Here is a 19,063-nt window from a genome sequence, read left to right as displayed (position 1 = left end):
GGGATCCTCTCACTTGTTGAGTTTCTTGCCCTCAGTAGGAGTGTTTCGGCCCAGGGGAAGATGGTCTCCTCTACTAGGTCGGGTAAGCCTTTCCATCCAGCATCCTCCCGTCGATGAGGATAGTCAGCTGGAACATACAGGGCCTAGGCGGAGTTCCACACCGTCGACGTAGGCAGCTGATCCGAAATCAGCTTCATCCAGGTGTCATTGGAGGTGCTATTGATATTTTTTTTATCTAGGAATACAAGTTGGATGCCAGTGATTGCTCTAAATCGGGCAAACTGCTTTCAAGACATACCTTCTGGTCGCCTTTTATGGGCACAAGGGGAGGTACTTGCATTTCGGTCTCTCCCTCTATTCTTCCCTTGGTTGCTGGTCATGGTATTATTTCCCCCTCTAGAGCTCAATGGATCATTATTTTGATTGGAGGGCGTAAGATTGGTCTTCTCAATCTTTATGCTCCCAACAACAGAGGTGAGCGGATCTCCTTTTGGAAGGAGTTACTCTCTTGGGTCCCCATTACAGATTCTTGGATAATTGGTGGCGATTTCAACATGGTTGAGTTGCCATCAATCAAAAAGAGAGGCAGACAGGGTGGAATTCATTCTTTGGAGAGGGCAGCCTGGGATGCCTTTCTTTTTCAGGTTAGTGGCAGGGACACTTGGTTGGATGATGCCTTTCATATTATGCCACAATCACTCTTGTATTCTTGGTCGAACAGGAGAATACACATGCCCATCCATGCACGTATTGATAGATTTTATGTAGATGATTGGGCACTTGACAGAGGAGGATCTGTATGCATTTCTACTGGGGTTTCCACCTCAGATCATTTTCTAGTGGTATTGCAGGTCCTTGAGCCTCATCGGAGAGGACGTTTGGCAGTGTCAGGATTTCGGATGCTTTTTATGCAGAGCAGCGCTTCATGGAGGATATTTTAAAGATTTGGGTTTCTCACATACAGGGTGGAGTTGTCCGCCCATCTCAGGTAGCTGCAGCCTTATCTGGAATTAGTGACTATTATCATATAGTCACTGATTCCAAGAGACGTGAGATTCTCAGACGTGAGATTGGTATACGGCAGCAATTAGCGTCCCTTCAGAGGGAAGAGCAGAAGAGGCCCACAGATGCTTGGATTCAGGAGCACCTTGCTGCAACAAGGGCTCATTTGCAAACATTGTTGGATCAGAGAGTAGAATATGCCTTTCATGCTTGGGAATCCTTTTGGATTCAGATGGGTGGCAATGTCAACAAACACTTTTTCTCTACTCATGGGCCCAGACATAGTAGAGAGTGTGTCTTGCAGCTTGTTGACTCAGACGGGGTGTTACAGTCAGATCCTGATGCTGTCATGCGTGTAGCTTCAGATTATTTTGCATCCCTTCTTATTGCAGATCCGGGCACACAGGCTATAGATGATGCTAGAGAGGTTATTTGGCAATGTATCCCTGTACTGGTGAAGGATGAGATGTATGTTTCTCTGGATGCACCTTTCACCAATGCAAAATTCAAGACTGCATTACTTGCCCTTTACAAGGGCAAGTGCCCAGGTTCGGATGGACTTACCCCTTCATTTTTTATTACTTTTTGGGAGCAGATTGGTGATCACATTACATCAGCCTTGCAGGGTGTGTGGGACTCTGGTGAGATGCCGGACTCACTTATAGATGGTCTCATTCATCTCATCCCAAAGGGGGGTAATAGGAATCTAGTGTCTCAATGGAGACCCATCACTCTATTGGGTACTTTTTACAAGTTTCTGGCGAAAGCCATCAGTCTGCGGCTACATGTTTTTCTTCCAGATTTGATTCATGACATGCAGATAGGGTTTGTGCATGGTAGAAGTATATTTGATAATATTTTCTCATTTTGGGAGGCCTCAGAATGGGCCATGCGGAGCCGCCAAAGATTGGCCATTCTACTCTTGGACTTTTGAGAAAGCTTATGACAGAGTGGACTGGGATTTTTTTGAGGGTACTCTATCTCGCTTTGGTTTTTCAGATGCATGGATTAGAGGAGTATCATCTCTCTATAGATCAGCCCATAGCCAGGTGCTCATTAGGGGGGTAAGAGGGGACATATTTCAGATTTCCAGATCAGTCCGCCAGGGATGTCCTCTTGCCCCTTTTGCAGAAACTATGAGTATCTACCTGATATTTATGGGCTGAGGCTTCCTATCCGCCGGGAAGAAGAGCTCCTGGATAGTGAGCTGTCAGATGACACGGCTGTTTTTTTGGATGCCACTCCTAGGACACTCACTTCTTTCGGACAGCCTTGGATTTATTTTGCGTGGCTGCAGGTGCACACATTAATTGGCATAAATCTAATGGTTTTTGGTTTTGTGATGATGACACCCCGGATTGGGGTAATGATATTGCCTTCACTTGGGTACAGAGGGGCGTCTCTGTTAGATATTTGGGCTGCCAGGTGGGGGTGGGCATCTCTCCCTCTCAACAGTTTGCTCCGGTGTTGGAGAGCATCAGAAGAAAGCTCCTTTTCTGGAGCTCAGCCAAACTTGACTTGACTTCGAGGGTGGTGTTGGTTAACGAGGTTCTTCTAGCCATAGCATGGTTTGTATGCTCTTGTTGGTGCCACTCTAGGGATTGTATCACTCAGCTTAAGAGGCCCGTACGAAACTTTTTATGGAGTGGTCTAGATGGCACAACTGATGTTACAGCCAGGGTGGCTTGGGAGACCTTGATTCTTCCTACAAGAGAAGGGGGTTTGAATATCATCGACCACATCTACAGTGCAGAGCCTTACTCTGCAAGGTCATTGTGAGAGGACTTATGCCAGGGCAAGAGCCTTGGAAGGATTTCTTTATCAAATGCATATAGTCTCGCACGCCCTCTTTAGGAGAGGATTGGACACACAGTACCAGATGGGTTTTCACCACAACCCACCTCAGATCTCTCTCTTCCCCTCTTATGGTTGCTATCCTGAAAGCATGGGCCAGCTTCAGGAGTACACTTCGCAGGATTCCCCCTTCCACCCGTGAAGAGATTGAAAGGCAGCCTATCATGTGGAATGACAGTATTTCGGATGAGCATGGCAGACCACTTGGAGCTTCTCCTTACATGCAGTGGCCAAGATGGGAGAGGGGCCCTGCATCTACTGTGGGAGCATGGAAAGCATTCAGGAAGCTTCGTGCAGACCGACAGGTCGAGATGGTTCTTAATCTCAGAGGAAGTGCAGGGAGAGTCCAACAGATTGATGGAGCCTTGCCCTTGGATTGGGTGGACACAGATGATATGCCTATTACTTGCTCCACGTGGATAGGGGCATAACACGGAAGCAAACTATTGTGCTGGAGAGATGCCCACCCCAACCTGGCATCCTAGGTACCTGATGGAAACACCCCTGTGTGTTTTTCAGATTTCAAGAATTCAAAGCCATGGTAGAAAACCAGACAGGCAGAAAGATCAAGGTCATGAGATCAGATAGAGGAGGTGAATACATGTTTTCAGCATTTATGAACTTTTGCAGAAGTCATCTCTTGATACGAGCAATTGAATGCTAAAAGTTGCTAATATTTGAGAGGACTGCAGCTACATCTGACGGGGAAAGCTGCCCATCGTGCATGTGAGATACCCAAGTCCGCAACACTGCCTCTGTGAGGCCCTCCTCTGCATAGAAGGCATATGGAATCCTGATACTGGCAGAGCGGCTCCTCCCCTGAGGATCTCAAACCAACAAAACAATTGGAAAGTGATCTGAAGTGGACTCCCCAAGTGTAATGCATACTGTCCCACCTCTGTCCAGAGCCCAATCATGCACATAAAATATGTCAATCTGTGCGTGGATAGGCATTTGCAACCTTCTGTTCGACCAAGAAAACAGGAGTGACTGTAGCTAAGTGTGAAAAGCATCATCATGTCACGCATCTCTACCACTGTAGCAAAAAAGGAAGGCATCCCAGGCTGCTCTCTCTAGGGAATGGATACCACCTTCTCTACCTCCTCTTTTGTCCATGGGGATTTCAACCATGTTTGAATCACCCCTAATGATCCAAGAATCTGCAATGCATGACCAAGAAAGCAGCATCTTCCATAGAACGACACGGTCCCCTCTTGAATTGGAGGCATAAAGGTTTAAGATACCAACCTTACGGTCACAGGAGGCTGCTCAAGATGATCCCTGCATGGTTGCCCAAATGGCCATCAGAGTGTGTACCGTATCTGTCCAAGTTGTCTGTCCAAGTACTGGCCAAGATCTGAGAAGGGTGAACCTGAGAACCCTTCAAAGCCTCAGTGCATGTGGCTCTCCAAATGTGCCATGCTGCAATGCTAGCTAAGACCTCCCATGGAGAGTCAACCGAGGAATGAGCAGCCCTGAAAAGAGTGGCGGGAACATCCTCTAGAGAGCACGACTCCACAAGGTGTCGTCGGATGTGAAGAGCCTAAGAGGAGTCAAGTCTCTCAAAGAAGACCTGGGGCCCTGAAAGAGTGAGCCAAGCCACTGATCCCCAGGTCATGTAGAAAGGTAGGCGAACAAAAGTGCTGAGAAGTCTTGCCATCCCCTTCCATATGATTCTTGCCTGTCTGCAATCCCAAAGGCAGTGGTGTATTGTCTCCAAAGCAAAAAGGCAACGAGGGCAAGAAGGGTCGGCTCCGAATCTGGATCTCCATTGGTTCACTGCTATCCCACCATGAATAGAAAGCCAAAAGAAGAGTGATTTTTCTATTCTGGTGGGATTTCCAGAGCTTCTGCCAAAAAAATTTCTGCAAGTCAACAGAAATCTGAAAGTTCTCCCAATGAGGAGCTCTGGTAGGCCTCCAACCCCTATAGCTGAGCTGGAATTTCCTGGCATTACTGACCGTGTAAGTTGGTAGAATGATAATGCCGTCTTTTAAACTCACAGCGAGGAGCCACAGTTGAAGTACATGTGTAAAGGGGTGTGTGAAAAGAGTTCACTCCCGCAGACAGTTATATCCAATCATGAAGGACACATCTACTCTTTATAAACCGATACAATTGGTAATGCCATAAACAATTGAACAGAAGTCACCATCGGAGAGAACATAACTTTTTTGGCACGTGTCATTACCATTCACTGGTGTCTGTTTAAATAGGAACATCTATTCTTCATGTCCCTGCTTTAATTTCCATGCTTTTTATATTAAAGGGAGTGAAGGGTTTTTAAAGTAGTAACGGGTGCTTTTAAAGGATCAACCCATAAGAGCAGTAGAACAACACATGGTATTGCTATTTAGATTTTAACTTTCATTTTCTTAAAATTTTAAGCTCGTGGATGACAGGTAGGGCAGTTTGGAAGGGTTTATTCTTAAGATGCAGACTATACAAGCAGATAGGTAGCACGCCCACACTTGACAAGATGTGTAAAATGAATGATGATTGTCTGCTTTCATGAAAAAGAATGATGATAAAGAAAACCTGACACAAATCACAGTAAGGGTGGAGCTACTGAAACGAGCATCAGCACCCATGCTGAACCCTACATAATCAAATACATCTGGATGTAACAATGAAAAGAAAAGAAAAGGACTGGAGCGGAGCGAAATCCTCCGTATGTCATGTCGCCCTGGCTGGTGCATAGCCGGTGATGGGATGCTGGCGCTCGTTAAGGGGTGCCGTGCGTCTCGGTCTCCTGGACGAGGCTCGACACAAGACCAGAGCCACCGTGACTCCCGTGGGACGTATCTTGGGTCTAAACAATGACGAGAGGTCCCCTAGAGTGATCTATGTCCCCCCTCGATGTCTCGTGTGTCGTGTTGCGGTCGTTGGGTTGGGGTCCATGTCACGTCTGCGGCTAGAGACTAGACGATCAATGTCACTCGATGGGAAGAACTTTGTGATCCTGCTCTGAGAGGTGTGTGATGATGTGGCCAAGCCCGTTGCCTGAGTAAGTACTCTCTGTGTCGGACCCCCTCGTGAATGAAGGCCACGAGACATCTCTGATCTGGGTAGGCGAGGAATCTGGAAAGGAGCCCGGAGCCGTCTCTCAAGAGGCAGTGGTAGCGACCTCAGATCTCTTAGTACACTGGGCACCTGAAAATAAAATGCTCCTTCGACTCAACCTCCTGACAGTCGCACAATATGCATAAGCGATGCTCCCTAGGAATCCCCTCTGCTCTGTTGCTCTCTATGCGGAGGCGGTGTGATGATACCCGTAACTGTGCGATGGAGATCTGCAGTGAGTGAGGTATATGAAGCTTAGTGTACCCCGGTGGTGTGATGAATCCCTCCTCCAAAATACGAAGACAGTAATCTATGTAGAAACTCAGCTTCACTGGGAGCTCCCTCGGCTCCAGCCAGGTCCTAAAGGTGTGTAGCTGCAAGAGATCCTCTCAAATGACCTGGTTGGTGTGTGGCCCAATCGGGATGGTGGGTGGGAGTAGGGGCATCTAAACTGTACTGAAAAGGAGGTATCCTATCGATGTGGAACCCTAGTCTCACAAACCATCTGTGAGTTCGTGCATACCAGCATCACTCGTCTCCCTCTGCTACTAGCCTCATGGAGGAATCGAGAGCCAACCATGATATGCAGTCCCCATATGATCTAACCCGGTGTAGATATGTGATGGTCTGAAAGGCTGCATCTAGCTGGAGTGGAGAAGCACCAAACTCGGCCTGAATGATGTGATGTGGTACAGACAGTTTCCCTCGGATCCTCCGTGAGAGCATGAGGATCTGTAGGCGCTCCACTCGTGTCCACTCTATCTCGGACATGTCAGGCCCCCAACAAGGGCTGCCATACATACCGGCTGGTCGGACCAAGGAGTTAAAGAGAAGAGCCTTGGTCCAAGGGTCCTGGAAGTGGGAGTGAAAGCATTGTCTCTCTAGCCGAGCCATTGAGGCGTATCCCCTGCTCAGTCTGGCTTGCATCGTTGGTCTCATCGTGAAGATCGGGCCGGAGAAGATGACCCCTAAGTAAGTGTATGAGGATACGATCTCAACTGGTGACCCACCCAAAGTAAAAGTAACCTGCTTCCATTGCATGTTTGCTCGAGAGGTGTTAAAGATCATGACCTTGGTCTTGCCAAGGTTGACCTCCAAATCATGGGATAAACAAAAAGCCTGCAGTGCATCCAGGTGTTGTTGGAGTCCCTCGGGTATGGATGACAAGAGTGCCACGTCATCTGCATAAAGAAGAATCCTGATGATGATCCCGGCAAGTGAGCAACCGGTCCCTCCGAACGCACCCATGAATGTCTCAAGCTCATCGATGTAGAGGCCAAACAGGGTCGGTGATAAGGGACAACCCTGTTTGACCCCTATGGTATTCAGGATCTCATTTGTCCAACCTGTGCCTGTCTGAACTCGGCCTGAGACACTCTCATAAAGTGCCATGACTGCCCAGATGATCTCCTGATCAAATCCCAGTGTCTGTAGGTGTGTGATGAGACAAGCTCGAGGTACTGTGTCAAAGGCTTTGCGGAAATCCACAAAGCAACAATATACCCTCTCCTTCCGTGATCTGGCCTCCTCAATGACACTCCTGAGTGTGAGTATGTGATCCATAGTCCCATGGTCTCGCCTGAAACCGGCGTGACCCTCTGCTCTAAGCCCTCTCATCTCTGCGAACAGGCTGACCGATGCATCCAATATAGCTGCATAGATCTTGGACATCACATGTCCAATCATGATAGTCTTGTAGTTACTCGGGTCCATGGGATCCCCTGCCTTGTGATGGTGTTGAGTGTCCAAGTGCGGGGGAAGCCAAGGCAAACAGCGTCATTGAATAGCTTTGCTAGGATCGGGGCTAACGTGTCGATCCCATATGCGATAAACTCAGTGCATAGCCCCTCGTGATCCTTCGCTCGGCCATTGTGCAGTTTCAATGTCGCGTCCTTGACTCCCCCTCTGGTGAACAATGTGCAAGTGGTGGGGCGAGGTGTGTGTATGAGATCTGGAGTGGGCTGGTGTGGGACATCATAAAGATGGTGTGCATACATGTGCCAGACTCTCGTGTCGGTGAGGGGTGATGGGGACCTACGCTCAAGGAATTTCCGCCAAAAATCCTTAAAGTTGCTGCTGTACAAGATGTGCAGCAGCTCCTCTTGCTCTGAGAGAGAGAGAGAGAGAGAGAGAGAGAGAGAGCATCCTGCAGAGCCGCCTCCATCCTCAATGCTCTTTCCTTCTTTTAGCCTCCCTCTGTTTTTTCCTTGCTCTGAGAGAGAGAGAGAGAGAGAGAGAGAGAGAGAGAGAGAGAGAGAGAGCATCCTGCAGAGCCGCCTCCATCCTCAATGCTCTTTCCTTCTTTTAGCCTCCCTCTGTTTTTTCCTTGCACATGGGGATTAGCCCTCTACTCCTTTGGCTTTCCAACCAATGTTCTGTGCTCTTGGCTCCAAGATGCTACGAGTATTACTAATCCTCCGGTTGCTCCAAGGCAATCCTTTTATTCGGATGTACTATAGGCTGCTGCCAAAGGATCCTAAACAATCCTCTTATTCAGGTACATGCTGCTGTTGCCAAAAAGCACTGACAATGTCTGTCTCATTGCTGGCTGCTGATGTCAGTCATTGATGTCCATTTTTGTAGCATCTTTTGTGTCACTAACTTCCTGATATCTCATGCATCCTCTGGTACATCAACAGCTATTATACCCCGTAATTCCATCTATTTCATCCCATGACGGTGCCATCCAGTGTTTTGTATAGCTTCCAACGCTTTGTGAGGTATCCCGTTGGCATCTATCTTCTCAACTTTTTTGGGGTAAGCCATGAATTGGCATAAAGCCTCGCTTACAGAGGTATCATACCCATCTCAGTAAGTAGGATGGGGTAGGGAGTTTGAGCCTTAAACTTCAATTCTTCTATGAGAAATCTTTTATAAAAGATATGCAATAAATGAATTAACAAGCAAGTGGATATGTATTTTGTGAAGAGAAGTGATAGGACTCCTTTCTCCTTATCAAATGTTAACCTTTTATTTTGAATTAGAATTTTGTATGTTTTAGGATTTTTTGGAACTTTTTTTGAATTAAAATTCTGTATGTATTAGGATTTTTTTATTTTAAAAAACCCTTCTTTTGAACCTGCATTCTAGGGTTACATATTTTTGGGTACACATGATGCCCTTCAAATGGATGCCAAGGTATCATTGAAGAAAGGATTTTGTCCCTACACTCTCTCTTTTGATGAGTATGTTAAGGCTTCTTCCCACTGAATATATTTTAAGGAATGCGGCTTTTTGATATGAAGATCCTTGCGTAAGGGAGCTGCTCTTGAGTTTTAGTCCCCTTGCTTAAGGCCCTGCGGGCTCTTCTGACCCAAAACTGGCTAGTGAAGATGGGTTCACTCCATACTTCTTCTACCACTTCTAGAATATATCTCAACACCCCCTTTGGCTTGCCTCCCTGGGGATATTTGACAGCAGGAGCTTTTTTGTTTGTGGCTGGATCTTCCTCATCCTCCAAAGGAGAGGAGAGAGTACACATTTCATCATCTGGCTTGACACAGCTGACATGGATGGGGAGGCCAATGCAGGGGATGGGCTTCTTGGTGCTTTGAAGCTATCAACTCTAGCTTCTGTTTGACAATCACATATCTTTTGTTATGGAGTTATGTTTTGTGAACGATAACAATCTTCTGTAACCTAATGCATATGACCTGAAATGGATGATGCTCCAGTGCCTTTCTGAAATCCATGTTGTATGGTGTTTTCATCAATGCGAATGCATCCTTCATATTAGTAAATGAAATGTTGGAATTCAACAGAATCATTTAGTGCATCTTGGAGTCAGGTACGCTTATAACTCGGATTTCAGTGCTTGCAGGGCAAGCTGGTAAAGTTTTTGGAAGTGCAGGCATGAAATATAGTTCAATTAGTCATATCACGATTGGAGTCTTACTTGATAGTTTCTTTATGTTTCCTGTTACTTGAGATTTCAGCAGCTGGTGGGGCTTTGCCTGCAGGTTGTGCAATTAAGGAAAGCTTGCACTCACCCTTACCTGTTTGATGGTGTTGAGCCTGAACCGTTTGAAGAAGGAGAACATCTGATTGAGGTGATTTTCAAAGAATGTATGAAGTTAGGTCAGCACTGTGAGTAACTTTTCAAACATCTCCAGAATTCACATCTTATAATATCAATTTATGGTGTGTGTATGGCAGGCAAGTGGAAAGCTCATGGTGTTGGACGCGTTGCTTGAGAACTTATATATTCAAAATCACAGAGTTCTGATCTTTGCTCAGATGGCTCGCACATTAGATATTCTTCAGGTTTTTGACCGGTTCCTTCTGTGCCTTTGTAACCTTCTGGTGTTTCTGGCCTGTGTCTCCCAGTAAGATTGTGAATCAAGGTTTTAGCCAATAGACAATCTAGCTGCTTTTTGGCAGTAATATTGCCAGGGCTGAAACGTGAAACATTTCTTGTCAGGATTATCTCGAGTTCCGTGGATATTTGTATGAGCGTCTTGATGGATCTGTTCGAGCTGAAGAGCGTTTTGCTGCTGTTCGCAACTTCAATACAGGAACTGCACAAAGTAATAGTATAGGGAGATGTCTCGGAGAGTCCACAAGTTCTTTTGTGTTTTTGCTAACCACTAGAGCGGGCGGTGTTGGATTGAATCTGACTTCTGCAGATACGGTGAGGACTAAAGTTCTTTTTTTTTTCCAGACTCTGTTACACACACACACGCGCGCGCACGCACGCACGCGCACACACACGTTTTTTGGGTGAAATCTTTGATTGATTATATTATATGAGTAGCAACCTCAAAATAAGGTGCTACAATTACATCAACTGAAAATTTCAGTATCTGCCAAGAAGACCTCATGATCTATGCAGTGGCGCGTGCGCGCGCGCACACACACTTTTTTTTTGGGGTGAAGTCTTTGATTGATTATATTATATGAGTAGCAATCTCAAAACAAGGTGCTACAGTTACATCAACTGAAATTTTCAGTATATGCCAAAAAGACCTCATGATCTATGCAACGGGTCTGCAAGCAATCAAAGAAAGATTGCTGCAGAGAACGCCTAAAAAAGCCAAATAGAGAGAAAGTAGGATCACCAAAGACTTTACAATTCCTATATGTCCATAAAGTCCATAGTGCCCAGTAGCGAACCCAAACAAAGAAAAGATGAAACTCCGGTCTGGATGGATGAAAGCCAAATAGCCAGAAGAACTTCCCAAACGGAACAGATGGGAATCTCGCTCTTTGGTGCTGTCGAAGTAGGTAAAAAAACTCACGAGAGCACGGACAATGCCAAAACAAGTGAGGCACAGTCTCCAAAGAAGTAGAACATCTGTGGCAAAGTGCAGGAGCAATGTGTCGATGAGCTAATAGCTGTCCTGATGGAAACACTCTCAAAAGAACTCACCAAAAGAAAACGTGTTGCCGAAGCGGTACTTTATAGGCCCAAAGTTGCTGTAATCTTTGGTCCACCACTTGGCTGGGCGATGCATTTGCCAAACAGAATCACCTCTCTCTGAAACCCAAGGTTGAGGCAAAAGGATTTTATACAATGCAGGTACAGTAATCTGAGATGGCCTCAAAGAACGAGAAGAGGATCCTAGAGAAGTCAAAGTCCAATCTTCTAGCCAGGGTCCTGGAGTTCCAAAGGAGGAATCAGAACAAAAGGCGAAAGCATAGAAGTAATTTGTCGCCACAAAGAACGATAATGAGAGCCCAATCCATATGTAGTGGTTGCTAGAGAAAAGGGGAGCACAATTCCAGCATCATCTATAACATCAGCAACCGAGGTGATGCCTTTAAACGAGACAAAGTAGGAACGTCGAGGTTCCTGTAAAGCCAAGGGAGGCTGAAAGACTTTTGATCAGTGAATGCTTTCAGCTCTCAAAGAATTCCCAAGCAAAGATTGCGGTCCATTCCATTCTAGATGAGAAAGAACATGCTTCCAGTCAAGAAGCAAGCGGGAAACAAAAGGGCAGTTAGGCAAAGTGCCATCAATGCAGCAAAAAAGAAATCCCATTGATCGAGTTGCCAATGACCAAACACAGAAATACTGATATGAGTGACCAGAGTCGTAATCATAAGAGCCTAAGGCTGATCACCTTGCAGAAATTGCAGCAACATTTTTCCCCTGTGGGCAAGAATATGCACATGAATATCCGTGATGTTCAATCCACCATGCATCTTGGGAGAACAAATGTGATGCTTCGAAAGTAGCCTGAGACTTTTGCTGCCATGTTTAGATTGCCAGAAGATTTCCATAAAGACAGACATGAAAGATGTAAGATCTACCTTAGTGAACATGTGTTGGACAAAGAGAGAGTGAGAGAGCAAGAGAGCTGAACGTCAGATTGCAATAGATGAAGTGACTGAATACAACAAGAGGGAAAGGTTTTGTCTAAGTGACAAAACCTTATTCTTCACTAACCATAGTTAGTGCTAACTATGGTTAGGGGAAAAAACCTCTAATGAGGGAAAAGTGCCCCTAACCTACTTATCACATTACATTGGTCACTGCTAGAATATAATAATAATTCTAACACCCCCCTGCAGTGCCAATGTCATGTACAAGGAAATGATCAATCACCAAAAGGAGATAAGTTCAGGGCACTGCGAAATGCTTCAAACTTTTCATGTGGAAGTGCTTTGGTGAAGATGTCTGCAACATTGTCATGTGTTGACACATAGATCATACTGATCTCTCGTGCATGCAACTTCTCTCTGACATAGTGATAGTGAACCTCAATGTGCTTCGTGCGAGCATGAAACATAGGATTCTTTGCCACTGCTATAGCACTCTGACTATCAGTGAGAATCGGAGGACCCTCCAATGAAAGATGAAGATCAGCAAACAAACGACGCAGCCAAACACATTCAACTGTCGTTGTGAAAGCTGCCCTATACTCAGCTTCACATGAGGAGGTAGCCAATGTAGATTGTTTCTTGCTCAACCAAGAAATGCAAGCATGTCCTAGAAAGAAACAATTCCCACTTGTGGACTGCCTAGTATCATAGTCTTCAGCCCAATCTGAGTCACTGTAAGCATGCATCTGCAAGTCACCCCCCCTTGGGAAACATCAAGCCAAAAGACTTTGTACCTTGCAAGTAACGGAAGATGCGTTTTACAGCCTGCCAATGCATAATCTTTGGGTTGTGCATATACCTGCTCACCTGAGAAACTGAAAATTGAATATCAGGTTGTGTATTGCATAGATAAATGAGGCATCCAATAGCCTGGCTATAGAGTGTGACATCAATTGATTCACCCGCATCATGCATTGTAAGCTTCAGCCCCGGCTTCATGGGAGTGGACATAGGCTTGCAATTATGCACGTTGAATCTGTCCAAGAGCTTTTGAACATACTTGGATTGAGACATAACAATACCACGTTTCTCTTGAATAAACTAGATCCCGAAAAAGAAATGTAACAAGCCCAAGTCTGACATATCAAATGTAGCTTTTAATTGGACTTCGAAATCTGCAATTACTTCCTCATTTGATCCGGTGAGCAGCATGCCATCTACATAAAAAATGATGACCAAAATATCCCCCCCATCCTTCTTGATGTAGAGGGTGCTCTCAGTTGGACTGTTGTGCAGTCCGTTGCTAGTTAGAAAGGCATCAATTTTGGCATACCATGCACGTGGGGCTTTGTTTCAGCCCATACAAGGCTTTATTCAGCTTGCATACTTGATGTGCATTTCCTGAAATTTCAAAGCCCGAAGGTTGTTTGACATAAACCTCTTCCAACAAGTCTCCATTAAGGAAAGGCGTTTCAATGTCCAACTGATAAACATTCCATTCAAAATTTGCAGCGATTGCTATAATTGACCTGACGGTGGTCATTCTGGATGTAGGAGCAAAGGTTTCCTCATAATCTATGCCCTTTTTCTGAGCATATCCTTTTGCAACCAGCCTTGCTTTGTATCGCGTGTACCTATGGCATTCTTACCTGGTGGCAAATCCACGACATTCCAAGTCTGATTTTTATGAATGGACTGCAATTCATCGTGCATGGCATTCATCCAATGCACATTATCCTTTGCTTCTTCAAATGTCTCAGGCTCCTCATCATGAAGAGTACCTGCATAAGCTGATTCAACTGAAAGAGCCCCCCCCATGTGCCTTATTGCAGTACGAGTTCTGCCAGGCAATGGAGCCTCAAGCTTACTCTCCCTGAGAGTTTGGTCTGAAGCAACCAATGCGGGACTGTTTTGGCTGCGTGTATCTCTTGAATTTCTTGCCTGACAACTTCATCCACACTGTGGGTTGTACTAATTCAGCTAGGGGCTGAATCTGTACATGTGGATCTGGCGGAGGTTGCTGTAAATTCTGAGTTTCAGCGGGGGAACCAAAGGCTATAGGAAGCATCCCCTCAAACACATCATCTGAAGAGGCTGGAATTTGAAATTCAGCATGTGTATGTGCAGAATTTTCAGAGAATATAACATCTCTACTAACAAAAATCTTGTGTGTAGGAGGATTGTAGAGACGATAGCCTTTGCTTTGTGAACTATATCCCACAAAAATGCATTTGAGTGCCTTATCTGACAACTTGTGTCTGAACTCCACAGGCACATGGGCATATGCAACACAACCAAAAACTCTGAAATGGTCCACGGAAGGCTTTCTCCCATGCCATGCTTCATAGGGAGTGATTGTCTTCAAAGCCTTTGTAGGAGCCTGATTTAAAATATAGTTGGCACACATGAGGTCTTCCAGCCAAAACCTGTGAGGCAACTTCTTACTTGTGAGCATGCATCTATCCATTTCCATGGTGGTGCGATTCTTCCGCTCAGCTTTGCCATTCTGTTGAGGTGTAAGCCTCACTGTAAGCTGATGCATGATGCCTTTTTCTTTCAACAATGTCTCAAATTCATGAGACATATACTCCCCCCCTCGATCTGTCCGAAGTGTCTGCACCTTGAGTCGTGTCTCATTCTCAACCATAGCCACAAAGTGTTTGAAATGCAAACACTTCTGATTTTGCCTTGAGACCATAGATCCAAGTGTAGTTGGTAAAGTCATCTATGAATGTAACAAATTAGAGATAACCCCCAAAAGTAGGCGTCCTCATGGGACCGCAGACATCACTGTGAATAAGCTATAATTTTCGTGTAGCTTTCACTGCACCATCCTTTTTGAATGGAAGTCTATGCATTTTGCCAAGAATGCAGGTGTCCTCATGGGACCGCAGACATCACTGTGAATAAGCTGTAATTTTCGTATAGCTTTCACTGCACCATCCTTTTTGAATGGAAGTCTATGCATTTTGCCAAGAATGCAGCTGTCACATGCATGAGGAGGAGGCAACTCCAAGGGAGGCAATGCATCAACCATATCATGCCTCTGAAGTGTCATTAACCTGCCATAGTTCATGTGCCCATACCTGGCATGCCATAACTCCGCACTCTGCATCACAGCAGTGGGAGTGCTAATTGATAATGCAAGATTGAATCTTTTTTCATATAGATCAAGTTGAAAAAGACCCCGATACAAAGTGCCAGACAACATCAAAGCATAGTCATTTTCTTTGTCTTAGACTGCACACTTGTCATCATAAAAAACAACTTGAAATCCTCCTCTATTGAGTGAGGACACTGAAAGCAAATTCTTCTTTATCCCTGGCACATAGAGTACATCTGAAATTCTAAAATTTGTGCCATCAGTGGATGTGAGAATAATGTCTCCCACTTCACACATTGAATAAGAAGAATTATTCGCACAAGTTACCTTCTTCTTGGTGGGTGAAGAATGCAGAGTTACAAACAGACTCGTCTTGGAAGTGATTTGCTTTGAAGCACCACTGTCAAAATACCAAGTATGAAGTGTCTCATCAACACTAAAGGAGCATTCATCCTTTGAAGGATCATAACTGCAAGTCAAAAAAGCATATCGGTCATCATCTTTAGTTGCTGTAATATCAGAAGTACCCATTGAAAAATCTGAAGTGCAAGATAGAAAGGCATAGTGCTCTTCAACCAAGTTGGCTGCAACATCTCCTCCATCATGAGAATGTGGAACTGATGCATCTGACACAGCCATACCTGAATCCCTTTTCTTCTCTTTGGCTATGCACTTCTTGCACTCTCCAATATAATGACCTGGCTTTTTGCAATAATGACCGATGCCCTTCTTTTTCTGCTTATTTGTATCACCCTTTGCCTTATAAGAAGGCTGTCTAGAATCAGCTTTATGCTGATGTGTGGGCTGATTGGCATGTGGCTTTTGCTGCCCTTTACCCTTGGGCTTGAACTTGGAGAGCATAGCATGCTCGCCAGCCCAGGTTGCCATATTTCTGCGAGTTTGTTCCTCCTGCAACAAAAGTCCTACCAACTCAATGACTTCATCAATATTCAGCAATTGTTCCCTGAGGTCCTGAAGCTTTCTGAGGTGAGAATTCATGGAATCTCCCTCCTCCATATGTGTATGGGAAAGTTCTCGCTTCAAAAAGGAAACCCTGGCATCATTTCATGCTGCAAACATACTCTCTAGTATCTCCCAAGCTGCCATAGATGTCTCGCATGATTGAATATGAGGTATAATGAACCTCTTGACAGAAAGAGAAATTACTGAAAGAGCTTGTGCATCTCTAGAGTCCCATCTTTTCTGCTCTGCTGTGGAAGCTCCTGGAGCGGCTGCTCCAACCACCTGTGCTGCATTTGTATCTCTACCCCTGCCTCCAGTTGTAGGAGTGACAGGTGTCGCTGTATTTGGTCTTGCTTCATCTCCATTGACATAATCCCAAAGATGTCTGCCAACCAAGATGTTGCGAACCATGAAACTCCACAAGGAGTAGTTGGTGCCATCCAACTTATCCTCCTGTGTGAGAACCCCGAACACCTCATTGGAGTTGTTCTGAGCCATTTATACCAGATAATATTAAAAAAAATACAGCAGACTGACCAAGTGAAATCCCTTCCTGGGATATAAAATGCACAAGTAAAATCTGCAAAGAAAAATCTGCCCACAGTGACAAATACTGTCAAAGGCTCAGAATGCACTTCAATTATTCTGCAAATGCTCTCCAATGTCACTCAAAAATACCTGCAAAACTTGCCAATGTCTGCAATGTCACTCAAAATGAGTCCAAAATTGCCTGCAACAGTCCCAAAATGCTTGTACACTGCCAAATTGCATCAGAATGCCAAAAGCCCCAAAATTTTCAGGGAAATTGCATCCAAAAGATGGCAAATTGACTGAAAGCCCCGATTATGCAAGAAATTGTAGTGCAAAACCAAAAGGCCCAAATTTTGGGGAGAAATTGAGCTGAAATTGGGGCAAATTCACAAGAAGCCCCAAACTTTACCAAAAAGGCCCAAATTTCTCCAAATGTGGTTACAATTGCCCACAGAACTCCTTGAATACACAGCCAAACAATGGCTCAATGCAAAGAAAAACACCTGCTAACTGAACCTGCACCTGTACGTCAGAGGAGTTCGTGCTACCAATAGAATCCACCAAATGAGTTGGGATTGTACGGACAACAACGTACAGTTGTACGGTTGCTGACGCAATGTACATTTGTACGATCTGGTATAGCTGTATGGGCACGTGCATGTATGAAACAGGTACGCACAGTGAATAGTTGTACGGATTGTAGATTTGTACGGTACTGAAGCTAATGTAGATACGTACGGCGTTGAGCTGGTACTATTGGTACGGTACGGCTATTGTACGACAAAGGTACGACGCAGGTATCTGTACCTAGCAGCACTGTTCAAAAGACAACACACGTACGGATGGAGACTGCAGTGTACGGGCGACATCACTTGTACGGACGGGCTACACGCAGAATGTACGGACGAGCAGATTGGCGCTGGACGTACGATGGATTCCACTGTACGGAACAATCAACTATGGCTGTATGGAATCGTCCGTATAGATTGTATGGAGATAATCAAGGTGAGCAAGGTGAGCGAAGTGCAGCTCGAGTTGGGTGTAACGGGCTAGGAGCTAGGCCGGAAGCTAGGAGCAGGGTCTTGCTGCTCTGATACCAAATGTTAGACAAAGAGAGAGTGAGAAAGAAAGAAAGAAAGAAATTTTATTAAAGGTCCACGGAAGGCCATACATGGCCTATGGGACACAAAATCATCCGAAAGGAAAATACATCATCAACGATGCGCCAACTAGGTGGCCTCATCGTAATACCGCTAAGATGCCAAAAATGGCTACAAAAATCCTAGATACAAAATGAAATGAAATAGAGTACCAAAATTGCCTAGATACAAAATGTAAAATATGAAATATGAGGAACATCGTCTTCCCTAAGGGGTCTGTGATCCAAAGAAATGATGGAAGTCATGGCCATCGACCATGCCTCCTGCTATGAGTGTGAAGATCTGGGCAAGTGTCAAATGGGCTGCTGGCGGTGCCAAGTCTCCATGGAGCAATCTCCTCCGAAAATCTGCCATCATCCTCCGTCGTCTAGAAATAAAGCGACGGGTACGGCCTCTGTGTAAGATCATCCTGCGGTGCTGCCGGATCATGTCATATGTACATCCTCGGGGTGGAACCATCGGTGCTCTCTGGCAAGATGGGCTATCTCTGTGCTCATGATCCTGCGCCTCGTCCTGCTCCTCATGAATAACCAGGTCTCTGGCAGGGATGCGACGGTGCTCTCTGAGGAATCTCTCTCTGTATCTGGTGATCTCCCTGATGAACAACGCTAAGCAATACTGATCCTCATACTCCATAATCCGAGAGAGAGGTCCAAATCCGTGCCCAAATAAACAGTGAAATCTGCCACGGATCTCATAATATAAAGGGCATCTGCAAACAAAGTGCTCCTCAGTCTCCACCTCCCCCATAGTGCAACAAGGGCATATCCTAGTCTCTCGCCTGGGTCTATGTCCGGTAGCTGTACGACGCATCCTGCCGGCCTCAACGTCTAATCTGTGGGAAGATACCCTGAGCTGGCCCAAGGCAATCCTGAGTGAGTGCGACATATGAACGCCGATATATCCTGGGGATATGATGAAGCCATCCTCTGAAATCCTGAGAAAATGGTCACGATATGTGGCCATCTTCGTAGGAAGCTCCGTGGGATGAACCCAAGTGCGAAACGTGTGTAGCTGCAACAAATCTGCCCTGATAACCTGGCTGAGCTCATGTCGAGTGAGAGGGAGGCGAGGGGCATCTATGCTGTATCGAAATGGTGGCAGCCTATCCATATCCAAGCCC

The 19,063-nt window shown here is 45.4% G+C and overlaps 1 protein-coding gene across 1 annotated transcript in view; it reads left to right on the top strand.

Moving 5' to 3' along the window:
* Positions 1-19,063, top strand: part of ASG3 (SNF2 domain-containing protein / helicase domain-containing protein) — a 125,253-nt gene that overhangs the window by 63,488 nt on the left and 42,702 nt on the right. Inside the window, exons 8-10 of the mRNA XM_087397638.1 lie at positions 9,879-9,968; positions 10,075-10,182; positions 10,340-10,549. Coding sequence (XP_087253764.1) covers positions 9,879-9,968; positions 10,075-10,182; positions 10,340-10,549 — 408 coding nt within the window. The remainder of the gene's footprint in view (positions 1-9,878; positions 9,969-10,074; positions 10,183-10,339; positions 10,550-19,063) is intronic.

Source organism: Dipteris shenzhenensis, chromosome 26 (assembly GCF_047967505.1).
Source record: "Dipteris shenzhenensis isolate YYH24624 ecotype China chromosome 26, Dip_SZ_1.0, whole genome shotgun sequence".
Classification (NCBI taxonomy): Eukaryota; Viridiplantae; Streptophyta; class Polypodiopsida; order Gleicheniales; family Dipteridaceae; genus Dipteris; species Dipteris shenzhenensis.
The sequence above is the reverse complement of the archived record's forward strand: the minus strand, read 5'-3'. Positions and strand labels throughout refer to the sequence as shown.